We start from the raw sequence: 14,660 nt of genomic DNA, 5'->3' as shown, positions 1-14,660 counted from the left end.
CGAAAAGACATCCCTCAGAATGGGAGAAAATATTTGCAAACGAATCGACGGACAAAGGATTAATCTCTTAAATATATAAACAGCTCATGCATCTCAATACTAAAAAAACAAACAACCCAATTCAATAATGGGTAGAAGACCTAAATAGACATTTTCCAAAGAAGACATACAGATGGCCAAGAGGCACATGAAAAGCTGCTCAACATCATTAATTATTAGAGAAATGCAAATCAAAACTACAATGAGGTATCACCTCACACCGGTTAAAATGGGCATCATCAGAAAATCTACAAACAACAAATGCTGGAGAGGGTGTGGAGAAAAGGGAACCCTCTTGCACTGCTGGTGGGAATGTGAATTGGTTCAGCCACTATGGAGAACAGTATGGAGGTTCCTTAAAAAACTAAAAATAGAATTAACATATGATCCAGCAATCCTACCACTGGGCATATACCCAGAGAAAACCATAATTCAAAAAGAAACATGCACCCCAATGTTCATTGCAGCACTATTTACAGTAGCTAGGTCATGGAAGCAACCTAAATGCCCATCGACAGATGAATGGATAAAGAAGTTGTGGTACATATATACAATGGAATATTACTCAGTCATAAAAAGGAACGAAATTGGGTCATTTGTTGAGACGTGGATGGATCTAGAGACTGTCACACAGAGTGAAGTAAGTCAAAAAGAGAAAAACAAATATCATATATTAATACATATATGTGGAACCTAGAAGATGGCACAGATGAACTGGTTTTCACGGCAGAAATAGAGACACAGATGTAGAGAACAAACGTATGGACACCAAGGGGGTAAAGCAGCGGGGGCAGGGGGTGGAGATGTGATGAATTGGGAGATTGGGATTGACATGTATACACTGATGTGTATAAAATGGATGACTAATAAGAACCTGCTGTATAAAAAAATAAATTAAATAAAATTCAAAAACTAAAAAGAAAAAAAAAAAGTAATGGTGGCTAAAACTACTGTAACCTTGATGCAAATCAAGGCATTGACACCAAACTCACAGGAAAGAAATTGTTTCACTTAGAAAAGTCCTGAAAATAGTTTAAATTGTTAATTTTATTAAAACCCAATCTTTGAATACATGTTACTTAAATATTATTTGTGGCAAAATGGAAAAGATGCATAAAGAACTTCTACTGTACCTAAGTATGAGGGTACGGTACATGTTTTTTCTTGAGAAAAAACAATTGTTTGAGTTGTAAGTCAGTGTTGATGCCTTTTTCCTGGAACACTGTTTTTACTTGACAGATTAACTGCCAAACAAACTATGGTTATTCAGGCTAAGATACTTGGCAGACACTGTCTCAAAAATGAGCAGAGGGCCTATTACTTCCAGGAAAACAAACGGCATTATTTGTTACCAATGACAAAATTTGGGCTTTCAAATGAAAATTAAAATTTTGGACAACATATTCACTACCATGAACTTGAGATCACTGGTAATATTAATAAATTTGACTTATTAATATGTTATAGTGAAATGTGTGAGTATTTTTAAGATATGTACACTCAGAGAACCATTGTTTTGTAAATTTCCAATGTCTGATGTTATAAAAATCATGTATGGGTACCAGATACATTTAAAGGATACATAGATCAATGGGTTTTAATGTAACAGAGTATAAAAAATTCACTGATAGGATTTCAGGTTCCAAGTGCAATTAACATTTAAGAAATGACTGCTTTTCAAGATTTGGTGTAGCGTCAAAGAACATCCAAAATTATCTGAGAAGACTATTATAACACTCCTCAACTACATAATTTTTTTCAACTACATAACTGTATGAGGCTGGAGTTTCTTCATAGATTTCAACCAAAGCAACATAAAGCAACGTACTGAATGAAGAAGCAGAAATGAGAATCTAGCTGCTTTCTACTAAACCAGACATCAAAAGAGATTTGCAAAAACATAAAACAGTAACACTCTTTTCAATAATTATGTTTCTTGGAAATGGATTTTTAAATAAACATATATGGTAACATGTAATGGTTTTGTTGTAATTTTAAATGGATAAATAAATATTTCGAAATTTCTCAGTTTTGATGTTTGGATTCTGTGACTGTCGATCGACCCAGTCCCGTTAAACAAAAGCTCTTCAGAGTCCTCAATAGTTTGTTAGAGTATAAAATGTTCCTGGGACCAAAGTCTGAGAACCAGTGATAAAGGTGAACATCACTTTCCTGATGATCCTAGAGCTTCCTGTTTGGGGTTTCAGCATAGGGGGCATCATTCATCGCGTGCAGCAGTTCACAGCATAATTAGCATGAGTTCTGAAGTACTACAGCATCATCCCTGCATACAGTAGAGGCACAATAGATTTTTATTCTTCATTTCTTTTTTTTTTTTTTTTTTGCGGTACGCGGGCCTCTCACCGTTGTGGCCTCTCCCATTGCGGAGCACAGGCTCTGGACGCGCAGGCTCAGCGTCCGTGGCTCATGGGCCCAGCCGGATCTTCCCGGACCGGGGCACGAACCCGTGTCCCCTGCATCGGCAGGCGGACTCTCAACCACTGAGCCACCAGGGAAGCCCTATTCTTCATTTCTTAAAACTGGAAATGATCGGAGGGAAAACGTGCACAACTCTTTTGCTGTTGTTGCTTAAATTTTACATCTCAAAATTGATGCAGGGAAAGGAAAAGAGTTCTGAAGATGGAAACTGGTGATGGTTGCACAACAATATGAATGTACTTAATGCCACTGAACTGTAAGCCTCAAAATGGTTACGGTAAAATGTAAATTTTATGTTACATGTATTTTACCACAATAAAATATTGGGGAAGAAAAGAGCATTAGGCCATCTAACTTTTGTTTTAAAAACAGCACATGCAATTCTTAAGAAGGAAGATAGAATCATTCTAGTATTAGAAGTACCCTTACAGCCCAGTGTTTCAAGTAAAAATAACTGCATTTATGGACGTTCCTCTCCTTTCCCTGCTCCATCCCCACTCCCACTTCCAGATAACTTTAAGGCTAAGGGAATATATATTGTGATATTGCTTCATGTTCTACAGCTACAGGTACCAAGATGCCCAAATCAAGGGGTAACCTTTATAAATTAAAAAATTAAGCATCCATAAAAAAAGAAAATCCTTCCATCTGTGACAACGTTAATGAACCTGGAGGACATTATGCTAAGTGAAATAAGCCAGACAGGAAAAGACAATACTGCATGATCTCACTTATATGTGGAATCTAAAAAAGTCTAACTCATAAAGCCAGATAGTAGAATAGTGGTTACAAGGGGCTTGCGGGGTCAGGAACATGGGGAGAGGCTGGTCATAGGATATAAACTTTCTGTCATAAGCTGAAAAAGTTCTGGGGTTCTGATGCACAGCACAGTGACTATAGTTAGTAATAGTGTATTGTACACTTGGAATTTGCTAGGAGAGTAGATCTGAAGTGTTTTTACCACACACACACAAAAAAAAAAGAAAGAAAAAAAAGGCAACTATGGGAGGTGATGGATGTGTTTCCCTTGGTTGTGATAATCATGTCACAAAGTATATGTATGTCAAACCATCACGTTGGTCATCCTAAATATACCATACGATTGTTGTCAATTATGCCTCAATAGAGCTGGAGAAAAATTCAGCACCTGTTTTCATATTATTAAGATACTGTCATGTTAAAAGACATTTTTGAATGTATAATTACAAAAATTAAAATGATCATGATAAAAAATTTAAAAATTGAAGCAAGGGGTCTCTTCTCTCTTTAGGAGAGTCAGTCGGGCTGTTCAGAGTTCTACTCCCACAGCTGTTTCCTGCCAGCTGGGCAACTGGGGAGAGTGGACAGATTGCTTTCCATGCCAGGAGAAAAAGGTGAGACATTTATGACCAATTTTGGAGCATTTAACATTTAAATTGTGTACTAGGCATTCAAATGGAGATAAACAGTCACGTCTATAAACTAGAGGCCTGGGGAGAAAAGGGTATTCAGAAGCCATATGCATGTGGCTGGTGGAACTTATTTCTGCCTCTTCTGATTTTGTTTGTAAGGCATTTGGATGAGGTTGCAAAAGATGTGTATGTTACGGCTTAGATGCAGAAAAGTGGCACTCCGGACATGGGCACACTGATCCCCACTGGCCACTCTGGGTCCTGGCCTATGTATTACCTTCCAATGAGGGTCATCTGGAGGGACCAATGGCTTAGGAACAAAATGCCAAGCTGTCCATGACCTATGAGGAACTGAGATAAACCAAAGCGTGTCACACAGGGTGTTCCTGAGGATTTCACTTTCATGCACTGAAAAGGCTGACATGCCCAATGAACAGATGTGTATCTATCTTGCCCAGCTAAGTGGTTTTAATTGGTCCAAGATGATCGCTAAACTCAGTGGCATAAGGGGCATGTTGAGAGCACTTGGCTCTGTCAGGGAGGAGTATTACAATTCTGTCTTTGTTCGGAATCACTGGCTCATGGTGACAATAGAAAGAAGAGTAACTTCTATTCTGTTTTCTTAGTATTTTATCTTTTTTTTTTTTTTTTTGCAGTACGCGGGCCTCTCACTGCTGTGGCCCCTCCCGTTGCGGAGCACAGGCTCTGGACGCGCAGGCTCAGCGGCCATGGCTCACGGGCCCAGCCGCTCCGCGGCATGTGGGATCTTCCCGGACCGGGGCACGAACCCGTGTCCCCTGCATCGGCAGGCAGACTCTCAACCACTGCACCACCAGGGAAGCCCTGCTTTCTTAGTATTTTAAAATCTCTGCAGACGACACATGCCTTCACTGGATGCACCCAGGGTGGGTGCAGCCCAGACGTGGTACACCACTGCCGAACCTTGTCTATTAGCCTATTGCTGTCAAGCCTGTTTTTTAGCTTCGATTCTGCAGCTTAGATTCTGCCTTGCACCTTATTTGCTGTGTTACTCTGGACATAATTTTTTACCTTCTCTGTGCCTCTGATTCCTAATCTATAAATGGGAGTAGAAACAGTACTTACACCATAGAGCTATTGAGAGCATTAAATGAGTAATGCATGCAAAGTGCTTTTCATGGCATCTGGCACAAAGTAAGTGTTCAATAAATGTGAGCTGTTTCTATACTTCCTATCTGTGCCCTCCTCTCCAACCCCACTCCCACTGCCTTGAATCAAGCCCTGCTCTTCTCTCACTGATAGTCCTCCTGCCTCCAGACCCCCTCCTCAGTTAAATGCAAAAGTGCCCTGTGGGGCTTCCCTGGTGGTGCGGTGGTTGGGAGTCCGCCAGCCGATGCAGGGGACATGGGTTCGTGCCCCGGTCCGGGAAGATCCCACATGCCGCGGAGCGGCTGGGTACGTGAGCCATGGCCGCTGAGCCTGCGCGTCGGAGCCTGTGTTCCGCAATGGGAGAGGCCACAACAGTGAGAGGCCTGTGTACCGCAAAAAAAAAAAAAAAAAAAAAGTGCCCTGTGAAGTTTTGATGACACTGGCAGAACACCATTTGGAGCTCGTTTATTCAACTTTGAAGGCTAAAATTTATGATTTTGCCTCTCCCATCTCTAGGATATGCCAAAGAATCTTAGACGTCCCAGTTTAAAAATATCTGGCCCCCAATTCTCATTCTGCTTTGACATCCTGGATTCGTTTTCTGAGCCTGCTGTAAAAAATGCCAAAAACTGGTTGGCTCAGAACAACAGAAATGTATCCTCTCAGAGTTCTGCAATCAAGGTGTCAGCTCGGCCAGGCTCTCTCTGGAAGCTCTAGGGGAGAAGCCGTTCTTGGCTCCTTCCAGCTTTTGGTGGCTGCCTTGCTCCAATCTCTGCTCCTGTCTGCATCCCCCCTTGCCTTCTCTGTGTCTCCTTTATGTGTCTATGTGAAATCTCCCTCTGCTTTCCTCTTATAAGGACACTGTGATGGCATTTAGGGTCCTCCTGGATAATCCAGAGTAATTTCTCCAAATTAATGATGTCTGCAAAGATCCTTTTTCCAAATAAGATAACATTTACAACTTTCAAGAATTAGGACTTAATTTCTTTGCATGGCCTTTAGTCAACCTATTATACATTTAAACAGCAGCCTAAAGCTACGTTTTTCTCTTGTGCTGCAGTTTAGATAGCAGAGAGCACAGGTGAATGACTTACAGTTTAAATCAACGTTTATTACTTTCTTAGGGACTCAAAAAGACATGTGTCTTTAAAGTAATCCTTAAAATAATTAAATTCTGTTAATTTTTTAACTGAAAGGCCATCTGAGTTTCTTTCTATTAATATTTTTCTTCCTCTCAAAATCACGCAATCAATGACGTGCACTTCTGGAAAGAAACATGTTCTACTAGCTAGAAAAGAAAATTATGTCTTAATGATACCAACCACGGGTAATGGCATGGAGAGGTCCCTAGGGACGTATCCTTACCAACCTTTCTGCAATACAATGTCTTCCTTATTTGATAACAACCTAGAAAATAAGGAGCGGGTGGGAATGAACCTCATGTCTGCACCATCATTCCAAGTACAGAAACCACAGGAAGGATGATAATGACAATATATAGTCGCCATTATTAAATAATTTCTGTATACCAAGGACTGTGCTAATGCTTTAAATAAATCATCTTCTTATTTGACTTCCACAGCCAACAGTAGGTGACAGACACCACTCAATCCCTTTGCTTAGTTTGCCCAGTAAGAATGTGGCAGAGCCTCGATTTAAAACTCGGTCTGTCTGATTCCAAAATGCCCGTGAACCTGAGCTATATGCCTCTCCTGCCTCTCCCGGAGCTATATGGAGAGTAGTAAGTGATATTAGAGGTCACCTAATCCAATTCCCACTCAGTCATAATCCTTCCAGAGTAGCCCAACAGCTGGCTACGAGGATGATGACGACGTTGATAACTATTATTACTAAGCGCATACCAGAACCACGCAGAATGCTGATGTCTTTACCTGTGTTATCACTAATCTTCAGAACACTCTCATCTCTCTCATCTTACAGATGAGAAAACCGAGGGTCAGAGACGTTAAGTAATTTACCCAGTGACACATATACCGTAAGTGGCAGAACTGAAATTCTAACCCAGCTTAAAATGGGATCATTAATAGTACTTAACCCCCTAGACTTGTGAGGATTAACTGACATAAAGAATGTAAAGGGTTTGGGCCATAATAAGCACTCAATAACTGGTAGCTACCATCACCATCATCACCATGATGGTAACTTCAGGTCTTATAACTGATGAATGTTTTCAAGGTTGAGAAAGAGAATTGGCTATACATTTGTATGATGAGCTCTCTTTTATTTACTGCATTGTAGGGCAAGAGAGTGGGTAGAAAATGAAAATATCCTCCTATTCCCACACTGATCGCTAATTATAATCTCTTTTCACCTAGTTTACAAATCTTTTATTGCTGTTATTAACTAAAAGTCAGGGAAGGTAAATGGGCAGGTTGGATCCTCACTTCTTTTTGCTACCTCTGCCTCTTTGCTAAGAGGCAGTTAAGTAGGCAGAAGTGGGCAGGAGGAAAGGGAGGGGAAGCTTCACACTCAGCCCTGGAAGCATCTGGAAAAGGCTGCACTGATAATGATGTGGAAACCACTTCCATTTATTGAGCACCAGTGATATGCCAGGCCCAGGGCTAGGTGTGTCCTCAGACCTTCTCTCACTTAGTTCTCACAAAACCCTTTTGAGGTAAGGTCCCATCATACCCATTTTACATACTAGACAGTGGTCGCTCAGAAAAGATAAGTGACTTGCTCATGGGCAGTTGGTCAGTGAATCCAGGATTTGGCCCTAAATTGGTCTAATCTCATGCCTGTGCTCTTTCAACTATAGGACACAGGTGAAGGAATCATAAGTAATTGTGATTAGTGAGGTCAACGAAGCCACCTCATTTTATAGATTTGGAAAGTGAGGCAGAAAGTGCCAGGCTCTGATAACTTTACCCAGCAAGTAATAAATAGATTCAGGTCAGGAACTCAATTCGCTTACTTCTCAAATCATTGCCTTCCTATTTACTTATTAACAGTTTTGAAGCTAGGGCCTATGGGCTAAGAGACGGCAGAAAATATGGTGCTGACTGACACTCCGTGTGAAGCTCTTCATACAGCATGTTTTATATGTTATATTTTTTATCTCCTCAACCATCTCTAAGCTTCTTAAAGACAGGGATGGAACTTCAATTTCTTGGAATATCTTACTGTTCAGCTTCTTCCTGATACTCTAGTATCTAACACTGTACACCCTAGAGAAGACAGTGTCATAAAAACATTGAGCCCAAGACTGGTATGCATTTTTTATTCTTTCGCTCCTTCTTTCAGTAAGTATTTATTCGTCTGCAGTCAGAGCTGGACACAGGGTCTCAGATGATGTCTTCAGAGCTCTTTTTGTCTCTCTAATTGTTGGATGGGCTCTTTCTATAATAGGCAAGATGACCACTTGATACCCACAATTCCCAGCAACTTCAGCTAAAAAGAAACTATCTTTTCCAATAGTTCTGAAAGAAACTTCCCAGAGATGACTATGATTGCCCTAAGGTTGAGTCATGAACCAATCATTGCAACTTGGCAGATGACTGGTACTCTGGTTGCCCTGCCTCGTTCACATCCACACGTCCTGTGACTGAGGGGGTGACGTCACCCCCACCTGAACCATACGAGACATGCCACAAGGAAAGAGGAAATGCCATGACCAGAAGAAATTCTTCAAAGGAAAAGTGATAAACATCTTTGTAAAGGTGACTACCATGTAACTGACCATAGATCAAGTGCCAAGTATATGAAGCCAAATAAGACGTGGCCTCCCTTTGCTGACCCTAACCTTATGTGCAAATTTTTCCTAAACTAGTGAGAAACGTAAACAAAGAAGTGGACAATCAATCACAACCTTATATGACAAGTGCTAGGAGAGAGGGTACATAGGGAACTGAGAATATATTACTTAGTTAGGGAAGTCTGTTCCCGTGGAGGTAAACCGTGAGTCTTGAAAGATGAATAGGTACTAACTGGCTTCAGAAGGGGGAGACAGAGGTTGTTTCTAGCAAGTAGGAAGACCCTAGAAATAACTAGTCCAAACCTCTCATTTGATGTTTGGAGGTCCTACTCAATATTCCAGCTGGTGACAGTGCCACCTCTGGTTGAACACCGCCATTTATGATCACTCATCCCCGCAAAAGACAGCTTTGCAGGCAGCTCTCAATCATTAGACAGTCATTCCTTATGTTAAGCTGAGACCTGCCTGCACCAATCTCAGTTGATTGATAGACAATGAATGTGTCTGGTTCCAAATCTGATTTAGTACAGATACCGGAGCCTCCTGCAGCCTAACAAGTTCGGGGGAACCATCTGCAGTGGGACTGTCTGGGACCAAGCCAGCTGTCACAGTCCCACAGCTTGTGTGAAGCAAGCACAGTGTGGACAGGATTTCCAGTGTAAGGAGACAGGTGAGTAGCATCTCAGAAGGATAACAGCTGTGCCTGTCAAACTTAATATGCAAAACAGTTCTCCAGGAGCTTGTTAGAATGCAGGCTCTTGAGCCCTTCCCCTAGAAGTTGTCGTTCTGGGGTTTGGGATGGGACCCAGGAAGCTGAATTTTAAGCCAAGTCAGCAGCCCAAGTAAATTTGAGGCAACTTTGCTGGAACACCCATTGAGTTGGAAAAGGTACAATTCACTCATCCATCCATTGAGTAAATGCTGATTGGGTACATATGATGGCCAGACAATGTGCTACCTGCTGGTGATGCAGAGGTGAAAAGTCCTTGTGCCTGATCTCAGAGTACTCCTAGTCTCTTTGGGAGACAGACCTATAAGGAATCAATGACAGTGTCCTGTGATAGCCAGTGTAATGGGTGTATGTACAGGGTCCAATGTACGGAGTCTGGCAGGGGGTGCCTAAATCTGCTTTGGGCAGTCAGGGCAGGATTCAAAATGGTACTTGAGCTGAGACTTAGAAAATGAAAAAGAGTTTGCTAGGAGACAGAATGTGCAAAAACGCAGAGATTTAGGGACTCACAACGAGCCCAGAATAAGTGCTTTGGGAAGAGAGGCAGGGGATGGGCCAGGTAGGTTACCGGGGGCCAGACAGTGACATTTGGAAGCAGAGGAATGGGGAGATCCTGAAGGATGCAGAGCAAGGGATGACATGGCCAGACTGGAATTTTAGAAAGATCCCTGGGGCTGCAATGTGGAGACTGAATTAGAAAGAGCAGGCCTGGGGCAGGGTCTGAGCTGGGGGGCTACAGGTGAGAGACATGGGGGCTGGAGGGAGGGCAGAGGCAGTGAGGATGGAAGGAGGATGGAACAGGACTGGGAGGAGCGAAGGGCTATTTCAGGGGTGGAAAAGACATGGTGACTATGGATGCAGGTCATGAGGGAGGGGGAGGAGTCCCGGACACTCTAGAAGCATCCACGGCCTCTCCTCAGGTCGCTGCCTGAAACGCCACCTGGTGTGTAATGGAGAAAATGACTGCCTGGATGGCTCTGATGAGGACAACTGTGAAGACATCAGGGTCTTGGAAGATGACTGCAGCCAGTATGACCCGATTCCAGGATCAGAGAGGGTGGCCTCGGGGTGAGTCGCTGCCGGCTGGCTGTCGGGAGCAGGGCACGATTTCTCTCCAATCATGAGTATTAGTTTCAGGGAAAGAAGAGGGTCTTTGGGGGGAATCTCTCTGGAGTGTATCCTGTGAGGCCGTCCTCACCATCCCTCTAAGTGGCTTGGTCCATCTGGGCTGCTCTAACAAAATACCACACACTGGGTGGCTTATCTACAACAGAAATGTATTTCTCACAGTTCTGAGGCTGGTAGTCTGAGATCAGGGTGTTAGCCTGGTCAGGTGAGGGTGTTCTTTCAGGCCGCAGACTTCTCGTTGTGCCCTCACACGGTGGAAGGGGCTAGGGAGCTCTATGGGGTCTCCTTGATAAGAGCACTGATGTCATTCACGAGGGCTCCACTCTCATGACCTAAGCGCCTCCCAAAGGTCTCCCTCCAAATACCACCACATGAGGGGTTAGAGTTTCAACATATGAATTTTACAGGACATAGCTCATGTTTTCCCCTTTATGTCTCGGCCCAAGGGTCCTCCTTTCACCCTTTCCCACTCTACTGCTCATTCCTCTTGCCCCAGTTCCATTTCCAAGGCCCTTTTAAGAGGCTACACCTTCCATGAAGGCTTCCAATATCCCCAAAAGACAGCACTTCTCTGGCCCAAGTGCACTTTCCAGTAGCCCTGTTCTTACTCTGCTTTGCACAGTGGTTGCTGATATAACCAAGGCTTTAGGGTGAGATGGGGTGGGGCTTGAATCTCCACTTTGCCATTGCTGGCTTATAACTCTCAGGCCAGTTTCTTTATCTGTTGAGATTCAATCAGCCTCAATTCTAACTTTACTTCACTGTGCACCTTATGTTCATGTTTAGTCCCTTGCACACATAATACTGTTTTCTTCTCACTTCATAAAGTTAGTTCCTTCTTTCTGAAATGTCCTTCCCTGTATTCCTAACTGGTTAACTTTTTGCCTAGTGTTGTGCCCTGAATTGTATCCCCCTAAAACTTGTATGTTGAAGCCCTAACCCCCAATATGGTCGTATTTAGAGATAGGGCCTTTACAGAGGTAATTAAGGTCAAATGAGCTCATAAGGGTGGGGCCCTAATCCAATAGGACTGGTGTCCTTGTAAGAAGAAGAAGAGACACCAGAGAGCTCTCTCTCACCTCTCACCATGTGCACAGAGAAGGGGCCATGTGACACTATGGCGAGAAGGTGGCCATCTGCAACCCGGGAAGAGAGGCTTCACCAAAACCAACCCTGATGGCACCTTTCTCTTAGACTTCTAGCCTCCAGGACTGAGAGAACATAAATGTCTATTCTTCGAGTCATCCAGACTTGGGTATTGTATTGGGTATGGTACTTTGCTATGACAGCCCAGCTAAGACACCTAGGCATCACTTCCTCTAGCTGGTCTTTTTTGACACCCCCTCCCCTCCTCTCAACACTGTCTAGGCTGGCTTAGTCCCCTCCTACTGTTCCCAGCGTCCCTGTGTGTCCTACTCTCCCAGGATTTATCCAACAGGGCAGAGACATCTGTTCCCCAGGCTAAGGGGTCCTCATCACTTTCTGCTTCTCCAGCATCCAGCACAGGGCCACACTCATAGTGACACATGGTATTGTTAGTTCCCTGACACTTTGCTTTGGGCCTTGTCCCCTGACTTGAGTATAAACTCTTTGAGGGCCGAGGTTGCTCTGATTCATCTTTTTCATGTCCTCAGCCCTTATGTCAGAGCTTTCCCCATAACAGCCTCTCACTGAGTATTGATTGCAGTGAAACAAATCAATATGACCAACTGGACCTTTACAGATGAGGAAACAGAGAGAGACAGTACTCATCACCCAGTGACCCAGCCACATGGCAGCCCACTCTGGGTCAGGTGTGGGTGCTGTAAAATGCAGCTCTCATTCATTGAGGTTTAATTACGTTCAGATCACAGCCCACAAGGCCTAAAGTATTTACTATCTGGCCCTTTGTAAAAAATAAAATAAGATTTTAAATTAAAAAAAATAAAATAAGATTTCCTACAAGGTAGGACAGAATCCTGTAAATGCATGTAGACACACACATATGAAAAGATGATCAAATTCCTGTTTCTTTTAGACCAATAATATTAGTTTTCTTGGACTGCCATAACAAAGTGCCACAAACTAAGTGGCTTAATCAATAGAAATTTATTTTCTCAGGAGGCTAGAAGTCTCAGAATCAGGTCTCAGCAGGATTGCTTTTTCTGAGGCCTCTCTCCTTGGCTTGTGAATGGCCGTCTTCTCCCTTTGTCGTCACATGGTCTTCCCGCTGTACATGGCTGTGTCCTAACTTCCTCTTCTTAGAAGGATACAAGTCCTACTGGATTAGGGCCCTCCCTAATAACTTCATTTTAACTTAATTACCTCTTTAAGCATCCTATCACCAAAACACAGTCAAATTCTGAGGTTTTGGGAGTTAGGACTTCAACATACAAATATTGGGAGAACACATTTCAGCCTCTAACACCAATAAAAGGGGATTCTTGTTGATTTTGAAAGTGACTGTGGGATAAACAGACTACAAGCATGAAATATTGAGGTTTTGACTTAAAAAACAATTCCCTCATAATTGACAAAAATATCACAGACCATGACCCTGCTCTCATATGATTCAATCAGGAGATTTCAAAGGTACTTGCTGATCCGTGTGCTTTGCCACACCTAACACTGAAACCAGTAGAATGGGCCCAGCTCCACTCCCAGCAGCTGACATTATGGTGGTTTCTTCATTCATCTCAAGATCTCAGAGGCCTTTCCTGATATCTTATTTTTTCTAATTTAGGCATTTCCCAGTTTTTAATTTTTATTTATTGTTACAGAAGTAATGCCTATTTGAGGTAAAAACTGAAATTCTTCCTTCACTATCCCTCACCTGCTCCCACCCACTCACCCTCTCTCTCTTCCCTCCCTAGAGCTGACCCCTGTTACATGATTTCGCAATCATGTAAACATGCATTGACAACATACACTGTATGGAAGGTATGCCTATCAGGTGTATTGTGCATTACAGACATAAGTGTATTTTACATAAATGTGATCAGACTACATATTGTCCATAACTTGCTTTTTTCACTTAATAATATATTTTGAAGATTTTCCTCCCATATCTTCTATTGTCTTTTTCTAGGCAGCATAGTGTTCCTTAACAGGGGTCAGCAGACTATGGCCTGAACACTAAATTCAGCCTGCTGTCTATTTTTAAATAAAGTTTTATTGAAATACAGGCTTCTGTCCTACAGTGGAAGAGTTCAGTAGTTGCAACAGAAACCTACGTAGCCTACAAGGCCTAAAGTATTTACTATCTGGCCCTTTGTAAAAAATAAAATAAGATTTCCCAATTCTCCTATAGTATAACTATATAATTTATTTAACTACCTCCTATTGAAAGATAGATTGTTTTCCATTTTTCTCTTATAGACAGTGCTGCAATGAACATTCTTACATACATAATTTTATACCCATGTGTGAATATTTCTAAATTCCGAAAAGTAGAATGTCTTTCTGTATTTTCACTGGGGCTTCTGCAATCACATTTTTAAAATATACATAGGATTTACTTACGGTTAGAGGTTACATTACAATCTTAGGGCTTATTGTTCTTTAGAGTTTTTCTTTGGCCCATTAGAGGGCCTGTATTCATCAGCTACAGGCAGAAACATGTTCCACAGGGGGAAAGATAGAAACTGCAGGGTAAAGACTAAGAACCCAGATTGTAGTGCCCAAAAAAATCTAGGAAAAAAATCCAGCTATGACTATAGGCAAGGTACTTAATTTTTCTGAGCTTCAATTTTTGCATTTGCAAAATTGTCATGAGGTTGAAAGTTAATGTATGCTAAATGTCTGGTGTAGTGTGTATTCAATTCATCAAGGCTATTATTACATCACTTCCACTAATGTGAAGAAAGAGATGGGGAAAGGAAGAGAAGAAGGAAGTGAACTTACACTGAATTTCTACTATATGCCAGGTGCTCTACAATTATCCATTTATTCCTTTGAAGTAGGTTTTATTCACAGTTTTTCCCCTGCTCATCTGCCTTTGTGCCCTTTCACAGAGGACATAAATGAACATGACAAATGCCATGCCAGAGGCGATCACTGAATGCCATGGGAACACAGAGGAAGGACAATCGTCTGTCCAGGATAATCAAAG

General features: G+C 42.2%; 1 protein-coding gene across 1 annotated transcript in view; it reads left to right on the top strand.

Moving 5' to 3' along the window:
* The window catches only part of C8A (complement C8 alpha chain), a 65,016-nt gene that overhangs the window by 15,114 nt on the left and 35,242 nt on the right, over positions 1-14,660 (top strand). Inside the window, exons 2-4 of the mRNA XM_030870417.2 lie at positions 3,749-3,851; positions 9,238-9,382; positions 10,363-10,510. Coding sequence (XP_030726277.1) covers positions 3,749-3,851; positions 9,238-9,382; positions 10,363-10,510 — 396 coding nt within the window. The remainder of the gene's footprint in view (positions 1-3,748; positions 3,852-9,237; positions 9,383-10,362; positions 10,511-14,660) is intronic.

This window comes from Globicephala melas, chromosome 1, assembly GCF_963455315.2.
Source record: "Globicephala melas chromosome 1, mGloMel1.2, whole genome shotgun sequence".
NCBI lineage: Eukaryota > Metazoa > Chordata > Mammalia > Artiodactyla > Delphinidae > Globicephala > Globicephala melas.
Note: the sequence above shows the minus strand (reverse complement) of the source record. Positions and strands in the feature narration are given on the sequence as shown.